The sequence below is a fragment of the Mustela erminea genome, chromosome 13, assembly GCF_009829155.1.
Source record: "Mustela erminea isolate mMusErm1 chromosome 13, mMusErm1.Pri, whole genome shotgun sequence".
Taxonomy (NCBI): domain Eukaryota; kingdom Metazoa; phylum Chordata; class Mammalia; order Carnivora; family Mustelidae; genus Mustela; species Mustela erminea.
In genome coordinates this window covers 55999265-56024384 of record NC_045626.1, presented here as the reverse complement: position 1 = coordinate 56024384, position 25120 = coordinate 55999265, and the positions used below count along the sequence as shown (strand labels likewise).

Here is a 25120-nt window from a genome sequence, read left to right as displayed (position 1 = left end):
TGCCTTTTATTTCTTTTATGTTTTTTCATTTGGGTGATGTATTTCTAAATAAATACATACTATGAATTTTTTGTTGTAAAATACACGTAACATGAAATTTCCCATTTTAACCATTTTCAGGTATACGGTTCCATGTATGATCTTTGAAGCTCTTTTCTGTATAAGACTGCAAAGCAAAAACCATGCAGTTATAATTTATATCATTTATGCTTTTTTTTTCTTAAAGAATGTTTGCTTTCCTCCCATTTTGTCCCTCTTCCATGTTTGTGGTACTAAATCAAGAGAAAATCAATTTTACCCATTTTAGCATAATACTAAGTGAATAGTATGATGCCCCGTTTCCTTTTAAACAACTTATATGAAGCGACTTGGTATTCCATCCCCCTCCAGTCTTTGTAATTCGCTGACTCTCAAATAGGATTATCCTCTATTGAGGCTGAAAACCAGGCAGATCAACCAAGTGTTTAGGAGGTGCTTATAAACCCTGAACATTAGTGCATCTTATTTGGAAAAGTTTTTGTTCATGAGCTCATTTCAGTTTTAGTTCTACTTTATTCTCTCTCATTTCTGTTTGTAACCAGGTCACGTGCATATATTTTCTTCCAACAATGAATGCCTCCATGCTCCGTTGGAGCCCTATGTCCTCAGGGTCACCGCCATGCTGGATATGTGACCGTGATCAACTCCGTTACAAATAAAGTTACAAAAATTATGCAGGTTAATTTCCAGATGTCATTTTGTATTTCCCATTTCTAGAAACTACAGTGTCTGTGTGAGCATAACACCTGTGGAGAGAGCTGCAGCCGGTGTTGCCCGGGGTACCACCAGCAGCCCTGGCGGCCTGGCACCGTTTCCGCCGGGAACACGTGCGAAAGTAGGTCTCCTGAGAATGGAAGGATGTAGCGTTTTTCCTTCTCAATACGCTTACTCTGATGATGACTTGACATTTTGACTAGTATGTAACTCTATATATTCAAAGAGTTCCCAAAGTGATGTGTTACTTGAAAACTAAAATATTAAGGCCTACGTGCATCTTTAGGGATTTGCCATTTTGTTTCGGTTTCCACTTCCCACATGTGAATGTATTCTTTATTAATTTGGATTTAATTTTGGGAGGGATTTAAATTTTAAGTACATGATATAGTCACACGATTCCAGCATCCACCAATATATAAACAATATGTAGGGAAAAGTATTACTTCCACTCTGTCTCCATCCATCCTACTTTTTACTATTTCTTATTATGTTCTTCCTGAAATTTTTATGCAAATAAAACATACATCAGCCTATTCCTCCCCCCACCGTAGCTCCTACGTGGGACCTGACATGCCAGGCCTATCATTCTATACATTGCTTTTATAGCTGACAGTATGTCTTGAAAATCTTTCCATGTTAGCAATATGAAACACTGTTCTTCTTTTTTTATTTTATTTATTTATTTTTCTTTTGATCCAGTATGATTAACACTCAGTGTTATGTTAGTTTCAGGGGTACGATACATTCATTACTCAGTACTCATGAGGATGAGCGTGACTTCATCTCCACCTATTTTGCCCTTCCCTCCACCCAACTCCCCTCTGGTCACCACCAGTTTGTTCTCTATTGGAATGCTGTTTTTAAAAACAGTACCACTGAATTCCATTAAATGGATGCGATATCATTAAAATAGCTACCCATCCATGGATAGTTTCGTTGTTCCCAGTCTTCTGTTAACACGAACAGCGGTGTGATGATCAAGCCTGTAGATATCATTCATAAATGCAGGTATTTCTGTAGGATTATGATCCCAGAAGATAGGTTGAGAGGTCAAATGGGTATGCATGTGTATAATTTTGATGTCTGCTCCCAATCGTCCTCTGTAAAATTGCCCATAATCTATTAAATTTACTTATTCTGGAATTTTGATTTAATTTACGGTCCTAGAAACTTACTTAGGGAGGGAAGGGTTTTCTTTATATAGGACTTAATAAATACATTAATTGTGATGCTCGAATTCTCCTAGAATGTAATTGTCACAATAAAGCCCAAGACTGTTACTATGATGAAACTGTTGCCAGTCAGAGGAGGAGTTTGAATACTGCTGGACAGTTCCAAGGAGGCGGGGTTTGCATCAATTGCCTGCAGAACACCATGGGGATCAATTGTGAGACCTGTATTGACGGATACTATAGACCATACAAGGTGAGAGTGTTTATATTATAGACCATACAAGGTGAGAGTGTTTCTTCACCAAAGCTGAATTTCATTGTCTTTCCAAAATGGAAAAGAGATTTTGCTAATGGTCATCTCCAATATTGGAAACTCATTTCCTTCTGTAATATTTTCTTTATATTCTTATTCTCCTAGTAGCCTTTTTCAGATATCCACTTCCTATCCAGTCTGTCCTGTTTTCTTAATCAGAGTAGGATGCTCACTTTTTAATTTAACTTGGATTTGGGGCCCTACTGTCTGTGTAGTCTTGGTTTTGTAATACTAACTGTGAATGTGAAGAGTCAGCCAAAAACTATCGCAGCTGTATCTTGCCCTTAGGGAGTGCTTCGTCCATCCTCTGCTGACCTGATAAGTCATTATCACCCGGCTCCTACAGAGGTCTGGTCTAGGTGACGGTTATACATGACTGTGAGAGATAGAGGAGCAAGGGGAGCCCTGTAACAGTGATCATGGAGAAGGAAGGCACCTTACTAACGACACTGGCTGCCATCCCATCCAAAAACATTTAGGGCTTTCTGTCTTGAGTTCACATTATTTTCCTGAGACCTACACTCCCTGGGTATACAAAATCATTATAATAGTCACATCTTGAATAAAAAGCCAATAACTTGTCATTGGTATTATTGTTGATATTATTGCTAATATTGTCATTCATTCTGGTAAGATAATCGAGGACAAACTCTGCCTTTCAGGTGTCTCCTTATGAAGACAACCCTTGTCGTCCTTGTGACTGTGACCCTTTTGGGTCCCTGAGTTCAGTCTGTATTAAAGATGAGCTCCAATCGGATTTACACAAAGGTAGCTCCTTGGTTCGCTTTTGTGCTTGAATTGATTTGGGGGGCGGGGCGTGGAAATTTGTGCTTGGTGGAACTATCATCACTGGATAGAATCAGATCACATGATTCTTTACTGATTCTTTTGTTTATAAAATATTTATCAACCTACTTACTATGTGGCCAGCAATTTTTTAGGGCCCAGGAATATGTACTTGAACAAGATAAGCAAAAGTTCTGCTCACAGGCAGACACTCAACGAAGTACATGCATAGTATAACTCTGGGTAGGGATGAATGCTATGGGCATGGAGCAAACTTAGGAGTCATGATCGGAGGGAGGTGGGGTGTAAGAGGGCAATCTTGGGGTGATGGAATGACATTTGAGCAGATAATTGAGCATTTGATAAAAGAAGAAATAAGTCCCAGTTTAAAGCCATATGGGGAACACAGTAAATAGCAATCCTTTTCTTTAGCTCTTAGAAGACACTCACAAGGCTTTTGCATACATCATCTGGCAAAGCAAACAAATTCTCCTGCTGACTTTGTAAATGTCAGTGTTCTTTCTGTTGCAAAAACTGGCAGAGGACTTGCAAATAGCACAATCTCCTGAAAAAGTTGCATCTTTTCAAAGACTTCTGTGACCTCATCAAATTCTCAGTCACTATCAGTTAAAGTGGATACTGACCAGCAGGGAAGGGTTTGCCAAGTGTGGAGCCCACCCGCAATGCAGGGGGTAATTTACACAATTGAATTAATCCTTCCCTGTGACTGGTAATGGGATGCTAATGATAATGAGGATGATGGTGATTGTAGTGACAATTACCCTTGATTGGGTTCATTTTAAGAAATACATCATTTAAACATTCAACCAGAGCAGATAGAAATTATTTAACACATTTTATAGGCAAGGAAGCTGTAGCTCAAAGCAGTTAAGAAACCTGGCTGAGGTTACACAACTAGGAAATTTCAGAGCTGGTGTTAAAAGCAAAAATAGTGCTGATTGCCCTTTATCATTCCCCTTGCGCTTTCAAAAAAAAAAAAAAAAGCTTTATTTTGTGATACAGTTCACTAACATACAATTCACCCATTTAAAGTACAGGATTCAATGTTTTGGGGTATACTTGTGTGTGCAGCCATCAACACAGCCTACTACTAGACAATTTTCATCACTCTGTAAGAAACCCCTTCCCCGTGGTAATCACTTCCCATTTCCCTCCACACCCTCTGCCCCAGTGCTAGGCAAACACTGATCTACTTTCTGCCCATGGAGCTGCTTATTCAGGACATTTCGTATAAATTTATCCATGCTGTAGCCTCCATTGGTCCTTTTTTTTACTTTTCTGAATACTCCTCTATCATATGTATGTTCCACATTTTATAAGCCACTCATCAGTTGATGGGTATTTCATTTGTTTCCACTCTTTGGTTATTACAAATAATGCTGCTACAAACATTCGTGTCTAGCTTTTTTTGTGGATGTATGTTTTCATTGTTCTTGGGTAAATGGTTACGAGTGGAATTCCTGGGTCATAGAGTAACATGCTTCCTACTTTGAAGAAATGCCAAACTGCTTTCCTTTCTTTTTTTTTTTTTTTAAATTTTTATTTAAATTCAATTAACCGTCATAGAGGGCATCCTTAGCTTTAGGTGTACTGTTCAATAATTTATTACTTGTGTTTAACAGCCAGTGTTCATCATATCATGTACCCTGTTTTCCAAAGTCATGGCGCCATTGGACATTTCCACCAGCCTCTGGTTTTCATCTCTGTTTTCTTTTTTTAAACCAAGATAAACTGTGATCTGTGTGCCGTATCTGGTACACCCCCTGTTTTTATAAATCAAGTTTTATTGGAACAGAGCTATGCCTATCTGTTGAGGTGTTATGTGTGGCTGGTCCCAGGCACTTAGGGCAGAGTTGGTAATTGCAACAGAGATTTCTGGCCACAAAGCTTGAAATAGTTCATCTCCAGCCCTTTAGAGAAATAGTTTCCAACCCCTGCTTTAACGTTTTTGCCCTACTATTGAGCATTGCCATCCTTTTCTTCCCAGGGAAGCGGCCAGGTCAATGCCCATGCAAGGAAGGCTACGCAGGAGAAAAATGTGATCGCTGCCAGTTTGGTTACAAGGCTTATCCAGCCTGCGTCCGCTGTGAGTGTAGTCGGGCTGGGAGTGTGAATGAGGACCCATGCTCAGAGCCTTGTCTCTGTAAGGTACGTGTGCAGGTTAAAGATGACCCTGAGTTTCCTTTGAGGTATCCTAAGAAAACAACACAGCCCATCGGCTCAGGCGATCAGTTTTTGAGCAAAGCAGCAAGGTTTAAGTAGAAGTCTCCTTCCTGTACCTTCCTGAGAAGCATGATGTTCTGTCACAGTCCTTGTCCTTAGCCTCTGATGGGCACCCAATTTTATTTCTTTCTTTGCTTTCTGGGCGATGGCTGTCTATTCCAGAGGTATTTCTGTGACTTCCGAGGTGAAACCAAATGCTTCATTTCTTAAGCCTGGGCCGTTATCTGACATTCTGGTCCAGCTTAATGTTTCAAGGAGAAGCAGATAAATACTAAATTTATATAAATATTAATTAAAGGCAGAGATGTTATTTTGGATTTCTCTTAAAAAGGAATTGGACAGTGATAAAAATCAGTTGTTAGGTAACAGGGAGTGGGGACCTTTTGCTATCTGATATTAATACCCGTTTCCCCATAATAACCATGACTTGTTGGACTTCCCATTCTATCTTCTGTGCTTCTTCCCATGTAAGCAAGGTCTTAAGCATATGATATAAGTGACTGAAAATAATCTTGAGCAGTTTTTAATAAGACAAATATATACCTTTCTATATTAATAAGACAGATATATACCCTCCTCAGGCTTTAAAATTCTCGAAAGATCACAAAAATGGAAGATTTAGAACCAAGCAATACCATAAAAGTCATTTCAATATAAATGACTGAGCTCTGGGATCCTGACCCTCATTATTTTTTTTTTTAAAGATTTTATTTGTTTATTTGACAGAGATCACAAGTAGGCAGAGAGGCAGGCAGAGAGAGAGAGAGAAGAGGAAGCAGGATCCCTGCTAAGCAGAAATCCCGACTCGGGGCTCGATCCTAGGACCCTGGGATCATGACCTGAGCCGAAGGCAGAGGCTTTAACCCACTGAGCCACCCAGGCACCCCTTTTGACCCTCATTCTTGACTACAAAATTAAGTGGTCATAATTTCAAAAACATCTGCTCTGGAAATAATGACTTCATGAAGCTATACATCTCCTTGGAGCATCTATTTTCTTAACTGTTTCTCTGCAAACACCTTTCTTGTTAATGTCATGTTAATGCCACTTCATTCTACCTAGACACACTGATTTCAAAGCTAATCTTCTCTCTATTTCGTGCAGGAAAATGTTGAGGGAGACAATTGTGACCTCTGCAAGCCAGGATTCTATAACCTGAAGGAGAGAAACCCTGAGGGCTGCTCGGAGTGCTTCTGCTTTGGTGTTTCTGATGTCTGTGACAGCCTTTCTTGGTCCATCAGTCAGGTGCGGGGTACCTTCCCAGAGCCCCGATTTAAGACGCGTGCCACCTCAAATGAGTAATCTGGGAGCTGTGTTCTAAAGCATGGGGGCCTGCTTTTTCCTGTACCACCACTCCCAGCCATTTGGAATGACCTGGGCACGGATAAGAGGCAGCCTGCTACTATAGTATCACAAAAGTTTCTTCCTTGGTCATGTATTTGTTCCTACATACATTTCCCTATCCAAACAATAGGATGTTATTATTATATTGTAGAATGTACCGTGTTTCAGTGTTTTCTGTGGGGAAGTGCATCTGGTTGTGGTGTCAAAGGTGAGCTCTGGGCCCACTGCTCCACACTGGTCCCAGGCTGGGGAGCTCATCAGGACATGGGGCCATGGAGAATTTTCTAGCTCAGGGAACCTGGTGAGAGTAGGAACAACAAGTGACATAGGAAGTATAAGGGCAGGCAAGGTATCCTCAGTTGTTCTGGGAATGGGGAGTCCTGGGGGGATGCTAAAGGGTGCCTGGGAGGCCAGTGGGATGGCTGGAGGTTAGGGTGGACCCCAGGGTACAGGGCTCATCTGTTGTAAACAACTGGGCTCTCCATGACCATCTCAGGAGAACTGTATTCAGGGTGTGTGTTGGCAGGGGGGCGTGCTGGTCCCTGTCTCTTCTTTTCCTCCCTCCCTGGCAGGTTGGTGAGGAGTGGGAGCAACATGGGGGAGGGAGTGGGAACCCCAAACAGTACCTGAGAAGGAAGATGAATCCCTGTGGCTACCATGGGGGGTAATGGCTTATCATGTCTTTGTAGATGACAAATTAGGAAGATAGGATCTGAAGGTTATTTTTAGACAATTTTCAGCTTTTTGGTAAAAAGCAGAAAGAATGATGAAGAAATCAGAGTTAGCAAAAGACATTTTGTCCAATGCACCTATTAAGGTCTTTGCTATGTTTTTACTTTTTAATCTAAAATACATGTCCATGACCTTGACAGTTCTGCTTGCTCACTTGCTTATAATTGATCTGGAGATCTGGGGAGAATTTGACTCATTCTCCAATGTTCTTGGTCCTTTGACAAGTAGAAGGGTTGTAAGTCGTGTGGGTCTGTGGCCACAGGGTATTGACTCTGTCCCTAAGAAAGGTCTCTGGGTCTACTTCTTCACTGTAGGGATGTTAGTCCTACGCTGGGTGACATCTCGGGGGACTTGTATTTCATGATCTGAAATTCTGAATCTTTTTTAAGGTGAAAGATATGTCTGGGTGGCTGGTCACTGACCTGGTCAGTCCGAGCAAGATCCCGTCTCAGCAAGACGCGCTGGGTGGGCATCACTGGATCAGCATCAACAACACGGTGGTCTCACAGAGGCTGACTTCCAAGTATTACTGGTCGGCCCCAGAGGCCTACCTCGGAAATAAGGTAAGGCCATCGCCGGGAGAGACATCTTGGGCAAAGATCTCAGAGCACATTAAGAAAGAACATCTGTTGGGAATTTAAGTCAACTCACGTGGTCTGGCTTAGCCTTGTGTGACTTTATTCCATCATTAAACTGGGAACTTTATTCTTGGCCACATGGGTCATGGGTGGTCTGTTGTAGGAAGTCTTGTCCACGTCTCCCATGACAGGCTCTCTGCTTTCCTCTGCATTCCTGGATCAATGACTCGGGGCTTTGTGAAGCGTGGGGTGCATTCCTGCTTTGTTTAGTTAGCCCTGTACTTACCTTAGCCCCAGAGCCCGGCGCGTAGAAGGCACTCAGGAGGGACAGGCTGGGCAGTGGGGCGGGGTCCTGCCAGCTTCATTACCAAGATGGACCATTTCTCACCTAACATTCCCATTTAGTAACAGACAGGATGGTTCTTTTAAGAAAATGCAAAATGGTGATTCTACAAAATGGAAATTTGGTTAATATGATTTAACCTGCCATTGTCCCCTTCCTCCTCACCAGTCATTCCACTTCTTCTTTTTTTCTTTTTCTTTTTTTTCACTTGAGACAGAGAGAGAGAGAGAACACAAGCAGGGGGAAGGAACAGAGGGAGAGAGAGAGAAACAGACTCCCTGCTGAGCGGGGAGTCAAATGTGGGGCTTGATCTCAGGAACCTAGGATCATGACCTGAACCAAAGGCAGACGCTTAACCTACTGAGCCACCCAGGCGCCCCTAATATTGCCACTTCTGTCCAGATTCTGATGATCTGAAAATACACTCAGTGCAATCTATCAGGCTCCGTGCTCCCCTTCCCCGTGCATTTGGTTTGTTTTGAAGTCACAGTATGTGTTTCATCAGAGTGCAGGTGTTATAGCTTGGGAAATTTCTATTTGTTGGTCATATTTTAATTTTATAACTTATTTTATCTAGATTTTATGTAGATTTAGGTTTAAGTAGTGTTTATTTTGAAAATGATTATTTTTCCCTTGAAATTATAATCCTAGAAGATGTGCTTTATTTACAATAGGATCTTATCACCAAAGGTTAATGATTTTTTTTTTTTTTCTATTAAGATCACTTTTCTGATTTTATGGTTCACGGACTGGATTCTGAACCTCGGGTTGTTGTCACACATCTGTCATGAAGAAAATCTCCATTTTACATGAAAGGATATGACCAGGAGGAAAAGCCTTTAGCCCTTCTTTTAGCTGATGAGACGTGTTCTTTATTGTTCTTCTTCTTTTTTTTTTCTTTCTTTTTTTAGTTTATTTGACAGAGAGAGATCACAGGTAGGCACAGAGGCAGGCAGAGGGGGAGAGGGAAGCAGGCTCCCTACTGAGCAGAGAGCCTGATGCAGGGCTCGATAGCAGGACCCTGGGATCATGACCTGAGCCGAAGGCAGAGGACTTAACCCACTGAGCCACCTTGGTGCCCCCTTTATTATTCTTCTGCAAGCATGGCAATGAGGTCAGAATATTGGGATTATCATCATAGATCTAACTCCTAACTCAGAAAGGGTTTAAGTGAAATACCTTCTCCTGTGTGATTCACAGACACTGGGCCTCACTCACCTTGGGCTCTCTACGAAGGAGCACATCTTCCTTCTCTACCTTTAAATCACATCCTGTATTTTGGTAATACTAGTTAAATAATATTATAATATAATAGACTTTTTTTTCGCTGCCTTACTGCAAACTTACTTATATGCTGTGGCCCCTCGAACACCTTGCAGCCAGGTGGTTTCCCGACGGATCCTGGCCACCACTTCCTCTTTCAGAGGGACTGTGGTCACGGGCCCTCCGTGTTCACTCTCACTTACCTTTTTCAGCTGACTGCGTTTGGCGGCTTCCTCAAGTACACGGTGTCTTACGATATTCCCATGGAGACAGTGGATGGCGACCTCATGTCTCACGCTGATGTCATCATTAAGGTACTTGCTTTCACATTGCTTTGCTGTAGAGTAGAAGGGCTTAGCCGAGGGACAGTTTGTGACTCTGAGTGGCTGAGGGAGGGCTTCCTAGCAGGGAGCCCAGGGCCAGGTGGCTGTTTCGCAAGGCTTTGCCTGGTCCAGATATCCCTGAGACCTAATGTGACAATTCTCTCTGAGCCCATTCCTGGAGCTGCCTCAGGACAGCCCATGCGGCTTGTCCCTCCATCCCTGAGGCTGACCCAGCTTTTCAATTGAAAAGGGGGACCGATGTGAGCCCTGATGTTGGCAGTCCCCTGTCAGCCCTCTGAGCCCCTCTGTCACCTCCTGCCACATTGCCTCCCACGTGAGTGCTTAGGCGGCAGTGCTTGGCAGTGTGGGGACGGAGACGGGCTGCCATTTCTGTCCTGAGCCACTGTCCCTAACCCTGTCCTCTCACTCTCCTCCTCCCCCGTTGCTCAAGGTGCTCAAGGACACTTTGGGGGACATAGGCCCCCAAGGTGTTCGAGGGGCCACAGCATATAAGTAAGAAATTCCAAAATTTCACTGGAAATTTTCCCAAAGGTAAGAAACCACCTCAGGTTCTAGTCAGCAGTGTCTACCCCCTCTCCTGCCCCCTTGATTTTTTAAAAATTTTCTTTAAAGATTTTACTTGTTTATTTGAGAGAGAGAGAGAACAAGCAGGGGGTTGGAGGGAGGGGCAGAAAGACAAGGAGAAGCAGACTCCCCGCTGAGCAGAGAGGCCAACATGGGACTTGATCCCAGGACCCTGGGATCATGACCTGAGCTGAAGGCAGACACTAACCGACCAAGCCACCCGGGAGTCCTTATCTCCCGGCACCTTGATGTGCACCCCCGTGTCCAGTCTGTGGCAAGTGGGGAGAGTGTGACATAAGGTATTTTGGTGAATAGCCATTTTAGGGAAAGCTTGAGGTATCTTCATATGCTTTTCTACTTTTGCTCTTCGGTTAAAGTTGAGGGGCCTAGGGGAACGGTGGCACACACATGCTGCTTCTCTCCTGAGATCCCGGGGCGGGACCCAACCTTTAGATTTATTCTATGAATCCCTCTGAGGGGATTACAATGAAATACCAGTCATTCTGGACCAAGATTTACAGACACGATTACACCTTCGACCCGAGAACCTAAGCACAAATTAAAAGCCACGTTGCTGAATACAAACACGATTTTATTTTTTGATCATGAAGTTGAATTACAAATACATTCCCTCTTGTTTTAAATGTTAGGGAAATGGACTCACTTTAAGCACCCAGGCTGAGGGGCTGTCATTACAACCCTATGAAGAGTACTTGAACGTGGTCAGACTTGTGCCGGAGAACTTCCGAGATTTTAATAAAAAAAGGGAGATAGATCGCGACCAGCTCATGACTGTCCTTGCCAACGTGACGCATCTCTTGATCAGAGCCAACTACAATTCTGCAAAAAGGGCTCTTTACAGGTATGTTTTGAGAGAAAGGGAAAGCTCGTGGGGAGGGTCTTTAATCTCATATTCATCTATTAAGAATGATGTGTTTTCAGTGCAGTATATTTTACTTGATTATTTCAAGAGCACAGCTAATGGAACCGGTTGTCTTAAAAAATACTTCTATTACAATTTTAGTGAAGATGTAAGAACAGTTGTCCGTGACAAACATGCCTCAGTAGGAGGTCATCTTGAGGTCAGGATCGGAAACCTTCAGGGCAGTTTTCTGAGAAATGCCTGATAAGTTCACAGTTGTCTGACCACTTTGCATGTGGTTTTTACCCTCTTGATGTTAATGGTCTTAGATTTTACTGTACACTTAAGCTAATGTTCCCATCCTTGCCCATGTGATTACTTCCTATAGGCCAATTTCTGGCAGTGCCAGCATGCACGTTGGACACAGATAAACAAACACAGGATTATACATTTAGAAACAATCTCTGTATTCGAGATAGGATGATTGAATGGGTTAGTCTTTCTGAAGTGTTTCAGCTGTGACTGGGCAACATCAGACCCTTCCCATGGCTGTCTAGGCACCTGCTCTTCTTTGCAGACAATGTTGCAAATGTCTCAAATGCTGCAGAGGCTTTCCAGGCAATACCGACAGCTTTCAGAAATCATATTGCTGTGAAAATCAGTAGCTCCTTGCAAAGGTCACATCACCTGTTTGTTTGAACAGAACTTTTTAAAGAATCTATCTTCATCGAGGTGTTAGCTGTCATTTGCAGGAGGGCGTCTGAGTCACGGGGTGACCTCTGTCTATTGGTAGGTTGGATTCTGTCTCTTTGGATACAGCTAGCCCTAACGTCATAGACCTGGCCCTGGCCACCGAGGTGGAACACTGCGAATGTCCCCAAGGCTACGCAGGGATCTCCTGTGAGGTGAGGCTCCTCTTCTGCCCTCCCCCTCTCCTTCCTTCTGTTCTTTCTGAAGGAGAAAAAAAGCACATTAAAGGTGATACAATGAGCCGCACTTGAATTTTAACTTTAGAAACCTACCATTTGGATCAGACATTGGGGAGCTATAGGACTATTGGACATCAGTGTTTAAGGCTATCTGGTGCCTCTTCTGGGGGGAGGTGGTTCGGGGACACCTGGAAATGGCCCAACTTCAGTCTACCCTCTTGCTTTAGTCAACTAGGAAGTTGCGCTGCCCCTGCTGTAGTTTGCATTTCTTTTTTTAAAGATTTTTATTTTTATTTATTTATTTGAAAGAGAGAGAGAGAATGAGTGAGGAAAAGCCTGAGAGGGGAGAGGTCCGCAGGAGAAGCAGACTCCCCACTGAGTAGGGAGCCCGATGTGGGACTCCATCTTGGGACTCCAGGATCATGACATGAGCCCAAGGCAGCCGCTTAACCAACTGAGCCACCCAGGCACCCATGTAGTTTGCATTTCTAAAGAGGACTGGACTTGATTGTATCTGAACATTTATACATCACCAGCATGACACCTAGAAAACACGAGACAAGCCAGGCCCATTTTGAGACTTTTTAGGAACTCCAGCTGTGTTAACTGAGGTGAGCTCTACTTCACAATGAAGTGTGTGAGAACACACTTGCTATCACCAGTAAAAGTCACCTGTTGCTAAAAAAATTTTTTGAAATACAGTTTGAAACTATTTGGACATAAATATCGATAATAACTCTCTCCTGCCGAGGACTTCCTATGTATTTGGCACAATCTTAACCTCTTTCTGTAGGAAACAGCTAGGAAGTAGTCATGTCGGGTTCCAAGCTTCATCTTCCCCATTAACCACCACACGGTCCTGCCTCTCTTGTGTTTAAGACCGATGATGATTGGGGCACCTGAGTGGCTCAGTGTGGTAACGCCTCTGCCTTTAGCTCGGGCCATGATCTCAGGGTCCTGGGATTGAGCCCCAAATCGGGCTTTCTGCTCAGCAGGGAGCCTGCTTCTCCCTGTCTCTCTGCCTGCCTCTCTGCCTACTTGTGAGCTCTGTCTGTCAAATAAATAAATAAAATCTTTAAAAAATAATAATAATCGAAGAATAAATCCTAAAAAAAAATTTAAAAAAAAGAAAGACTGACACTAATCATGAACCCTTGTCCTTGGCTGTGAGATTGGGACCATGATTTTTACAAAGTGAGAACATTTAACTTATGGGTTGTTTTTACAAATCTTTATCAATTATAACTTTGCAGTGAATAGTTGGCCTGTGCTTCATAATGTAGATTTTTAATGAAATATTTCTATTTCTCTTTTAAATATTTTACAGGGTTGTTTCTTTTTTGACCCCATGAACTTTTTTTTAGATCTAAGACATATATTTTTAGGACAAAGAATTATCTGTAGGACCTGAGTCCTGTTTGCTTATCAGATAAATGACCTTAAGGCTACCTCATAGTGTATGGCTTGTGGTGGGTAGATGAAGTAGATGATTAGAAGCCCAGGCCAGCTAGACCAAAAGGGGGCAGCAGTGAGCAGATGCTGCTGGAGAACTCCAGGTCTGCCGGGTTTAGAGGAAAATGTGCTTAGGACACTGGCTCAAGGAAGCACAGGAAGCTTAACATATAATTTTAAGTGTTTTTGTCAGCAGAAGAACTCATTCTTTCATTAGAAACTGATATAAGGAATCAGGCAGCCATAGGTAGGGACTGGAATTCTTAAGAGCTCTGTAGCCACCACACAGACCCTTAGGCAGCTCCCCCTCAGTGGCCATCCGTAGAGTAGCCCATTGTCCTTGATGGGAGCACGGCTGCGTGGCGGCATTAAGGGAACTTACAAAAGGTCAGTGTGAATGAACACATGTATATGTACTCATATGATGAAAATGCAATTTTAATATTTTTTACAAGAGTGAAAACCAGATCCACATCCCTGTTCCGATGGCTCCATGGGAGTATGTTGACCTCCAAAGTAATTACTCCCCAGTCTGCACTCGAAACACTGTTTTATATCTGGGGCAGCCCTGAGAGGCTCTGTGGCCACAGGTCTGGGAGGTGTGACTCTTTCCATTAGCACAGTGGGCATGGGGTCTAACTGTTCCATGTTCCAGATTCCACGTCTATAAAATAGAATAGTTCTCAGGGTCATCCTGAGAAGGATGGGAAGCACTGTCTGGGACGGCCCCCTGCTCCTCCCAGACAGGGGCAGCATTGCTGGATACCCTGGAAAGCACACCTGTAATGTTTGCGGTTTGACACAGACCACCCTCGAGTGCTTTGATGGTAATATGTAGTAACTCTTACCCAAAAGAAAAATCAAGTTGAGCGGAAAATGTCCTCTTGACTGAAACCCTGGTTAAGTGACTGAGTTTTACATGATTATATGAGATTTACATGAGATTTACATGATAATATTATGGCAAGATACCACAAAGGCGGAGAGCCACTAGGTTTTGATGGTAGCCACCACTAGGTTTTAAAGGTAGAAACCTTTAAAAAGAAATGAAGAAGGGTGCCTGGATGGCTCAGTCAGTCGGGTATCCCACTTTTGATTTCAGCTCAGGTCATGAGATGGAGCCCCATGTAGGTCTCCACGCTCAGTGGGGAGACTGCTTGGGATTCTTTCTCTCTCTTTCTGCCCCTCCCTCACGTGTGCACTTTCCCTCTCTCAAATAAATAAACCCTAGGGGCGCCTGGGTGGCTCAGTGGGTTAAGCCACTGCCTTTGGCTCAGGTCATGATCTCAGGGTCCTAGAATCGAGTCCCGCGTCGGGCTCTCTGCTCAGCAGGGAGCCTGCTTCCTCCTCTCTCTCTCTCTGCCTGCCTCTCTGCCTACTTGTGATCTCTCTCTGTCAAATAAATAAAAAATCTTTAAATAAATAAATAAATAAATAAACCCTTAAAAAAAAAAGAGGACTGGATTATGGTGATGGTGCACCATTCGGTAAGTTTACTAAAAAAATCATTGAACTATATCCTTAAAATGGGTGCATTTTATGGCATGTAAATGACACCTCAATAAAGAAGTGCAGGGGGAAAAAAAATAAAAGTGCAGGGGAAAAAAGATGTACGTTTCTCTACATGTGGAAAATGGAGCAGGTAATACTCCTAGCCTATTGACAAGAAAATGATCTGCATGATGTACAAGGTTGCTTTTGCCCACGTGTGTCACGTGTCCGTCTCTTGCAGTCCTGTCTCCCTGGCTATTACCGCGTGGATGGAATACTCTTCGGAGGAATTTGTCAGCCCTGTGATTGCCACGGCCACGCAGCTGAATGTGATATTCATGGCGTTTGCCTTGTGAGTCTGCTGCTAAAATCTGGAGTGGAGTGCCCCGTCCTACCCACCCCAAAGCCACCTGCTGTGCACAGCGGTTAAAAAAATAATGCTTCCTCCATAGGAGATTATTCTGGCCCTAGTAGACCCCAGAGGAAATTTACAGACTTAAGATCATGGTATAATATGTTTCCTGATATTCTCCCCTTGCTCTTTTTTGAAAGAAAGTTACTTTGGTGAAAATGGAAAAGGGATAGATCATGTTATTGCAGATTTTTTTATTAGAACACCATATTCACTTCGTAAGATTAGAAAGCAATATAAAGGTAGAAAATATCTGGTGATTTAAAAGAATCAGGTCTCTAAAATGAAAGTGCTGGAATTTCTTTAACATACTATACAGTATGTCCTCAAAGGAATACTAAGACATAATAACCACACTCATTTGTGCAATATATAACGTTTTACAGTTCGGCTCGGGTACACTCTTCAAACAAGTACTTCTTTCCTGCAGCAGGAGTTGAAATGTGGCTTGACAAATACGCAGTTAATCTTGAGAATGAACTTTGGGGTGGATACAAGGCAAGACCTGTTTTTTCACTTCAGTCAGGAATTCTTTTAGGCTCTTTTGCCTGGAAGCCAGGCCACACTCCTGGGTTCTAATGGATTTGCGGCAGAGAGATGGAGAGAACGCCTGTATCGACCAGCTGAGTCCTAGTCACCATACAGGGAAATGTTCAGGTTCTTTCCTGAAGAGATTGAGTCCCAAGGATAGGGAAAATTTATTTTCAGACCCGTGGAGAAGATCTCTTCACGATGCCATGGATTGCTTGTTCTCTCCAGAACCTAATTTTTCTTGATTCTGTCAGGAAAGCTTTCATTTTGTTCTTTGTTTCATCATTCTGGAAAGCAAGTGCCTATAGGAGTTATACAAAGTGATGTTTTACACACACACTCGGTCCCTCAGGATCAGTTTCCCAGAGCTTGATGAGGTGGTTGCTTTTTTAAAATGCCTCTGCCTTTCCATTTGGGTTTGCGAGGTCAGGCTTCCTGGGACGTCGGCCCACAGCTCGGGTTGCCCAGCGGGTTGTGGTGGTGGCATCCAAGGCTTTAGGTATAGGTAAGCCAAAAGGGTATTTGCCTGTGCTTCTATTACTGTATCTTTACAAAAATATATATACACATTAAAGTGAAAATGCTAAGTAGCAACTGGCCTTTACATTCTAAATATAATAAATGATAATAATTTTAACGGAATTTTTCATTGAAAATTTTCATTGAAAATTTGATTTTTAATATGTAATGGAAAAAGTTTTGGAAATAATGTTAGATTTACAGAAGGCCTACAAAAAATAACACAGCAAGGTCCTGTTCAGCCTTCACCCTGCTTCCCCCGGTACTCACATCTTGCATTACCGGAGTATGCTGATCGAGATTTAAGAAATTCCTGTGGGCACAATCTCATCAACAGAACAGTGGACTTCACTCAGATTTCATCAGCATCCCCACTCATGTCCCCTTTCCAGCCTCAATCCAGAACCGCATTGCACTGGCTGCCTTCATTTTAGGACAGCTTTTCAGGTTTCCCTTGTCTTTCATGACTGTGGCACTTTTGAGGAATCCTGGACATTCTCTGGAACGTCCTCAGCTAGCGCATGTCTGTTTTCTCGTGATTAGCTTGAGGCTGTGCGTTTTAGGCAAGAAAGTATGAAGGTGACATGCCCCTTGGGTGCACATTGTCAGGGATGTTAGCCTGGGACACGTGGGTGAGGTGCTGGCTGCCAGCTTTTTCCACTTTCACATTATTATTTTTACCTTTTTAAGTCATTCACATTTGAAGGGGCAAAAACAATAAAAATTTAGATTGAAGTTTAAGGAAACCTAAAAACTTGTTAGCATCATTTATCTGGGTTTCATCTAACTTTTTTTTTTTTCTTTTTCCTATTCTATTTTAAAAAGAAACCTTTGAATTCTCCCCTTTGGATAACCATTTCCAACCCTGGGCCTTGCTTGTAGCCATCCAGCTTCCAGGAATCCACTCCTGATTTGTAGGTTATCAGAGAGGAAGTTCCAATTGTTCTTACTTAGTGCCCTGTCCTTTTCTTTTTCAAAGAGTCGTTTCAGGTTTACAGCAAAACTGAGGGGAAAGTATAAGGGTTTCTCATGTACCTTTGGCTCCCGCACACGTACAGTCTCCCACATTATCAACAGTCCCCACCCCCCAACCGGGGACACACACTGGTACCCATGATGACCCCACACTGACACATCACAGCCCCCCAAAGTCCACGGTTTACATTAGCCCTTTCTCTGAGCTCTTTCTGCTGGTCTTTGGAGGAGAAACCAGTTTCATTTCTTCTGAAAGAGAAAGGCCTAATAGGCAGTTGTGTATCTTGGACCCTCCTGCTTTTTCAAGAGAAGATGTTTCTCCTTCCCGGGGAGATGAGCATTCTCCTTCCTCACACGCCAGCTCCACCAATGGAGCTGGTCACGTAAAGGGACAGTGACCTGAGAAAACCTTGAAACAGATTTGGTAGGTTTGGGTTTTTTTATTTGTTTTGTTTTGTTTTTAGCAGAACCATGTAAATGGCTTTCCCAAAGAGAAAGAGAGCCCTATCCGGCCCTTTGAGCAAAGAAATCCTATCATAGATATTTTGTAAGTGGACATAATTAAATGTTTTTTAATGAAACTAGTTATTTTGCTTATACTTTTAGCTCAACCGTGTAGCCATTTACCAAAGCCAGTGACATTTTGAATTAATTTGGGTTAATAATCAAAATCAAGGTCATACAGGGGATAGGGAGGAAAAAAAGAGCCTAAGACATTCCTACCAAAATGTCACCTGAGGACCAGCAGCCAGCGCAAATCCCAGGAGTTTTTTAGAAATGTACAACTCAGGCCCTATGTCAGACTTCCTGAATCAGAATCGACCCTGAACCCAGGTGATTTGTAAACAATTCAAATTTAGAAGCCCTGTCAAGGATATCTCTACATGAAACTGGTGAAAGCCTATTTAAAAGGATGTAATACAAATATTTATAGTCCCAAATTAAATTTAACCTATGGGAAAACTTTTGTCAACCTCAGGAATTATAGAAAAGTATGCAGTTTAGAAACTGGAAATATTACTTAAGCCGTTGAATGGAAAAAGGCCAATAAGATCTGTAAAATGAGTGGCTCTCAGAGAAGGGGGTAAAGTGAAGTGGCAAGGTAGACCCACAGGTGGGAGGTGGGGCAGGGGTGGGTACAGATGGCAGGAGAAGGCTGTGGGTAGCATAAGCCTGGGCACTGGGGTCATGGGAGGACCTAAGGAGACAGAGTCATGGGTTGACAGGGACTTGGGGAAGAATGTGGAGAATTGGCTCAGCTTTCCCTTGAGCCATGCAGCTGTCTTCATGCTCGGTGTTGCTTTCTGTGTGGCCTGCTGTGCCCATCCTGTTTCTCCTGGTACTTCCTACACACCTGATGTGGCGTCATTCTGCTTTCTAAAGACATGTTTTCAAGAAGGAAATAAGTCTTTCATATTTTCCCTGTATTTATGGTTTCTGATACTCTTCAATTCTTGGTATAAATCCAGGATTTCACCTGGTTCTGTGTCCCTGACTCCTGAAGAGCTGTTTTTAGCATTTGTTCGGTGCAGATCTGACAGCCAACAAATTCTCTCACGTTTTGTTGACCTGAAAAAGGCTTTCTTTCACCTTCGAGTTGGAAGTAGATTTTTGCAGATTTTTTTTTTTCAGGACTTAAATGTTGTTGTGGCTTCCATTGTTTCAAATGAAAAGTTAGTAGTCGGTCTTATCCATGCAATTCTCTGGGTTGTCTTTTTTTTTTCCTCTGCTTGGTTTTTGGATTTTTCTCCTTACAGTTCACATTTGGTTTTTGTGTGTTTGCTTCTTCTCAGATTTGATAGTTATTATCCTGCCTTAAGAAACAAACAAACCCTTATTTGGAAATTGATTTAAGTGTATGCAGAAGTTATAGGAAGAAAAATAGTACTTAGGGCACCCACCTTTTACCCAGATCACCTTGTCACTGACATTTGCCCCATTTGCTGTATTATTCTCATTATCTGTTTGTCTAATCATAATGTATTTTCTAAACCACTCGAGAATAAGTCACATACATTGTGCTATTGATCCGTAAATTATTCAGTGTGTGTGTCCTGAAAATAAGGATTTTTTCTTATATAACCACAGAACATTGTCAACTTCAATAAATATAACTTTGGTATTCTACTTTTTCTAATCTACCATCCATTTTTCCACTTGGTCAGTTGACTCCATTGTGTCCTTTGTAGCATTTTTTTCCCGCCGTTACAGGCCCCCATATAGTTCAGGTACTGCATTTTATTGTCATAGCTCCCTAGTCTTCTTTAATCTGAAGTACTTCCACAGTGTTTGTCTTTTATGATAATGGCACCTTGAAGAACACAGTCATTTTTCAAAGAATAAAATGCTCCTTATTAGGGGCTTTTCTCTTGTTTTTCAATGAATTGATTCAGGTTATACCTTTCAGGGCAGAACACCTCATTAGCGATGCTGTGGCCTTCTCAGAGAACCACAGGTGGAAGCCCACAGTGTCCACTGCCCCTCACTGGTGGTGTGAATTCTGATTACACACTCCAGCTATCAGTCAATTACTATACATTTACTGATCTTCTCTTTTGCAATTAATAAGCATTGTGAGGGAGACACTCTAAGACTGGACAAGTATCATATTCGTCATCACATTCTCCCTTAGGGTTAGCAGTCTCTGATGATTCTTGCCCCATGAACACTTGTATGATATTCTCCATGCTTCTCAGTTGGCACACAGCATTCTACTGTAAGCAAGAATCCTCCTTTCTAATGTTTATTTGCTTACCTACTTGCTATCTGTCTGGACTCCTGGATTCCAAATTCTCCCAGATGTGACTGGTGGAAACATACTCAGTAGTTTCTGATTGCACGATGAATATTATTCATTGTTAAGTTTCTGGATTTCGTTACTTTCCTTGAAAGAACATCAGAGTTTGTTTTGGCAAGTAGTTAAATTATCACAGGTCAGCTGGATTGTTTCAAGGTTTGTTTTTAAGTTTTGTTAGGGCGGGTCTAATAGAACCTCTACTCTAGGGAAGGTGTAGCCCTACCACAAACAAGTTTTTCTTCTGGGATCTCTACTGGGTGTTCTGGGCATATAACAGAGATGCCCCGCACTGGCTGGTTACAATTCTAGTGGCCCTGGGCTTTGCGTGAGTTCTTAATTTTTCAGCATGCTGCATGGAAATCACACTACACACAAGAAGCTTATATTTAGTAGCTAGTTGAAGGGGTCTCCCGTGCAGATTTCTGGAGTTCTAATTCTGTGAAACTCCAATTCTCAGGCCAAATCCCTGAAGTTCCAGTCTCCCCAAACTCAGACCTCTGTCTCCTCAACTCAACAGGATGCCACACTCTGCTTGGGTCTCCCCTCTCCTCTGCCCACTTATCAAGAGTCTCCAGAAAAAAGACATGAGATCCTGAGGATTCATCCCATCACCAACTTTCTCTCACCTCTGTTGCCTAGTGTCTAAAAGAAGTGGTTCGATATGTTTTGTTTCAGTTTTCTAGTTCTTTCCCACAGAAAGACAAGTCTGGTAGCAGTTACTCTGACATGGGCAGAAGGAAAAGCTTCCCACGTATATAGATTATATAATTAAAAATTTTGTATTAATCTAGAAACAGGCAGCCCTCATCATGTCACAGAGTTTGGTGATTTGTTGGAGCATTTTTTTCATCACCCTGACTTTAAGTTATTTTTCGATGAATCAGAGAATTGTTTAAGGAAGCCTGAACTGAGTCTTCTTTTCCTGCGTGTGTTTAGGCATGTGAGCATAACACAACTGGGGACCACTGTGAGCAGTGTGTGCCCGGCTTCTACGGGCTGCCTTCCCGAGGGACTCCGGGGGACTGCCAGCGGTGTGCCTGCCCCCTCACCACAGCCTCCAACAAGTAAGCACAGCACCCCCACCAGGGAAGCAGGCCCAGTGTGGCCAGAGAGTCCATTCAGATGTGCATGGATACATTCCGAGCAGGGTTTTGTGTGTGAGAAAAGTGTGCCTCCCAGGTGGTACTTAGTTAAGATTAAAGATGGAGGGGTGAATTCTCTCTTTCTAAAAAGAACAAGTTTGGCATACTAATTTATATAAGAAAGATCATGCGTTTGCAAGAAAACATGCATATTTCGGTTCCTCTTGGTCTAGTGTGGCTTGTTAACTTTTTCAGTGCCCGTAGGCTAAGAGGTTTTCTCAAAGATTTTATTTATTTATTTGACAGAGAATGACACAGCAGAGAGAGGGAACACAAACAAGGGGTGTGGGAGAGGGAGATGCAGGCTTCCAGCTGAGCAGAGAGCCCGATGTGGGGCTCGAACTCAGGACCCTGAGATCATGACATGAGCCGAAGGCAGATGCTTAATTACTGAGCCACCCAGGCACCCTCAACCAGTATTTATTGAGTGCCTACCGTACACTGAGTTATCATGGAAGGTACTCAAGTATTGGAGGATTCATCCATGGCTGCTGGTCCCATGGGACCACCATGTGGTCCTGACTACCATCCACTCTCAGAGGAGTAGGAGTCTGTCCAGAGTGACTCTGAGGAAGCCCCTGATCTGAGGCTTGAAGGATGAAGGTCACAGGCAGGAGGAATGGAGCGTGCCAAGTCACGGCCGCATCAAAGAGCAGATCCCATCTGTGAAATCACAGATGGTCCTAGAGCTCAGGACAGGAGGGGAGTGGGAAGGGTCAGTGATGCACAAGGCCTTGTTCGCCATGCTGGGCCCCGTGTGTCCATAGGCCTGGATCTGAAAGCTTATTTATCTCTCACTGGCTTACCCTTTAGGACTCTTCCTCCCCCAGCCCAGAGAACTCCCCCACGGGGATTTTTATTTGAAACCCCACTGTGTAAAGCAGATACAAAGAGGGCTACTCTGATGAAATCATAGTGGCCCCCATACCTCCCTTCAGAGGCCTTCCTAGACCCCAGGAGTAAAGGTTGAGGGGACCTTAGTGAGCAGTGGGGATCCTTTAGAGAATGTTCCCGGGCTGTCCCTTGTAAGCTTGAGCTCACTCCTGCCTGGCCAGTGTGGGCAGGACTCTGAGGCAGGCTGACCAGTGCCGGGGAACCCACAGACGGGAGCTCCGCTCAGCTGAGAAGAGTGTCAGAGAAGGCCTCCTGGAGGAGAGGGCAGCTGAGTTGGACACAAGGGATAAGGTGATTCCAGGCAGAGAGGAAAAGAAACACCCTCTGGGCTGAGGGACAAGCAAGAGTACAGACGGGGAGTGTGCAGTGCCCAGGAGAGAGGCTCATGAGGTGGTGGGCTGCATGGCTGGGGGCTGGGGTTCTGGAGTGAAGTTCCATTGAACGTTCATAAGGAGTGGTAAAACACAAGGATTTTAAATGTTTAGAAATTCTGTGCCACCCATTGGAAAATTGTGTTCATTTGTCATGTTTTGACAGTTTCAGCCCTACCTGCCACCTTGAGAATGGGGACGAAGTAGTCTGTGACCAGTGTGCCCCGGGATACTCAGGAGCTTGGTGCGAGAGGTACTCTGTCGGCATCACTCAGCTGATTTCCAAAATCATATCAAACTTTTTTTTTTAATTAAATATCAGTGATACATGTTTATTTTGAAAAATAATAGATAAGTATGATTTTAGATATATAGATATATCTAAGATATCTTAGATATCATAGATAAGTATGATTTTAGAGTTTTGGTGTGTAATGATTATTTTGCACAATTATAGAGAAGACTGAATGTTGATTAAAAAGCATGTGTGAAAACTCCCCGGGGGGGATTTTTTAAGAACAGCATTTGGGCTCCTTGAACTCACACGAGTTCTCATCAGTAACAATAGAAAACAGCGAGGGGCCAGGGTTTACTATTCACACACTGAAATACCCCATTATTCTGGATAGTTCCATAGTAGGGGTGGTTTGATTTAATAGCTGTCTTCTGGCGCCTGAGAGCCCACGTTGTCTTTTCCCATGTGTCAGCCCCAGTGCCCAGCTCTGGCTGCGGTCCCTGGGAGAGCCACGTCACACCCGCGGCGTGCCGGTCCAGTTGGCCCCGGAGCTGAGGGCACATCCACTGGGATTTATGGCTCATTCGGGGTACACTCTCTGTCTTCACAATGAGTGGAGGCAATCTGGATGTCCAGACTGGGTGTTTGTTGCATGGCTTCCCAATCAGTCCTATGGAAAAAGAGTCCATCTGGTTTACTAACCATTCAGAGCTTCCCTGGATGGCGGGGGTAATGTCTAGAGGAAGTACATGCATTTGGATCCCTCTTTCAATACATTTATGCAGATGTGCAGACGGTTACTATGGAAACCCGACAGTCCCTGGGGAATCCTGTGTCCCCTGCAACTGCAGCGGCAACGTGAACCCCTTCGAGGAGGGTCACTGTGACTCCGTCACCGGAGAGTGCCTGAAATGCATTGGGAACACGGATGGCGCCCACTGCGAGAGGTGTGCTGACGGCTTCTATGGGGACGCTGTGACCGCCAAAAATTGTCGCGGTGAGTGTGGGGGCTGTCAAGTCAGAGCCCTTACTCATGGCCATGTGGCGTCTCCATCTACTTACATGTGTCGGAAAGGGCTCAGCGTATGGGGTAACTATCCTGATTGGTGCTTGTGTTAATACCAGGGTAGACCCAAGACCTCACTCTTCCCCTTCCCAATGTGCCCTGCTTTAGCTTGATCTGTTTCCTACAGAGCAGGTCAGGGGAGCCTGGAAAATATAGGTGTCCTTCCACTGGGGTGGGGAAGTGGTGCTTGATGGGGTGCTGACATGCTCCCCGGGACCGGGGAAGGCAGACTGGGCTTGAAGCCTGCGGTGTTTATGAGGGACAGGATCAGGGGTCTCATGAGTCAGGTGGGATTTCAAGATACGGAGTGTGAAATGGGAAGGCTCTATGCTTGGAGTCTCACAGATCTGTTCCTGAACTACTGACTCTCACGTTGCCCCACAGGACTCTGCTTTCTTCCTTTCTGATATTAGGGATCACTTAGAACCACTCACTGAAGACAGCAGGCTTTCCTGTACCCAAGATGACTAACTTGTAGCCTCAGGGCTGATATAGCCCTTGGATTTTTATGTACAGTTCTCGAAGGTGTGAAAAGAGCAAAAATGGCAATTTTACATTATTTTAAGAATTTCCTGCAAATACAAAGTTTTGATGTGCTATTACAACAGGGAGACACAAGAGGGCACTAGTGATACAGAAAAGGTATTTTCCCAGGCATGCCTCCAGAGAGGGAAAAGGCTTTGTCACTATGGGCCTGTCGACTGGACTTGGTAGCACAGCCACCTTTACTGGTTATCACAGGAGCATAATTATGATAACTGGTGTTTGTGTAAAGCTTCAAAGTTTACAGAATGCTTCCACTATACTCATGTGGTTCCTTTTCATCTTTATTGCAAACCTTGATGATTCATTTCTCTGTTCATTTCTTGTTTATTAAGCATTTGTTACTTCCCAAGCACTGTCCTAAGGATCATCAGAGGAGATGGAAAAATTGTGGCCCAGGTCTATTGGGGAGGCAAAACACGCATGTGGATCTCAGGCTTTGGAGTCTGACTCATGTGGGTT

At 43.5% G+C, this 25120-nt stretch overlaps 1 protein-coding gene across 1 annotated transcript in view; it reads left to right on the top strand.

Annotated features, from left to right (window-relative positions):
- LAMA1 (laminin subunit alpha 1) overlaps positions 1-25120 on the top strand; it is a 158921-nt gene that overhangs the window by 62685 nt on the left and 71116 nt on the right. Inside the window, exons 7-19 of the mRNA XM_032310545.1 lie at positions 757-874; positions 2003-2181; positions 2904-3009; positions 5036-5196; positions 6376-6516; positions 7737-7910; positions 9744-9845; positions 11090-11301; positions 12095-12206; positions 15415-15525; positions 21344-21471; positions 22981-23067; positions 23835-24046. Of these exons, the coding sequence (XP_032166436.1) occupies positions 757-874; positions 2003-2181; positions 2904-3009; positions 5036-5196; positions 6376-6516; positions 7737-7910; positions 9744-9845; positions 11090-11301; positions 12095-12206; positions 15415-15525; positions 21344-21471; positions 22981-23067; positions 23835-24046 (1843 nt within the window). The remainder of the gene's footprint in view (positions 1-756; positions 875-2002; positions 2182-2903; positions 3010-5035; positions 5197-6375; positions 6517-7736; positions 7911-9743; positions 9846-11089; positions 11302-12094; positions 12207-15414; positions 15526-21343; positions 21472-22980; positions 23068-23834; positions 24047-25120) is intronic.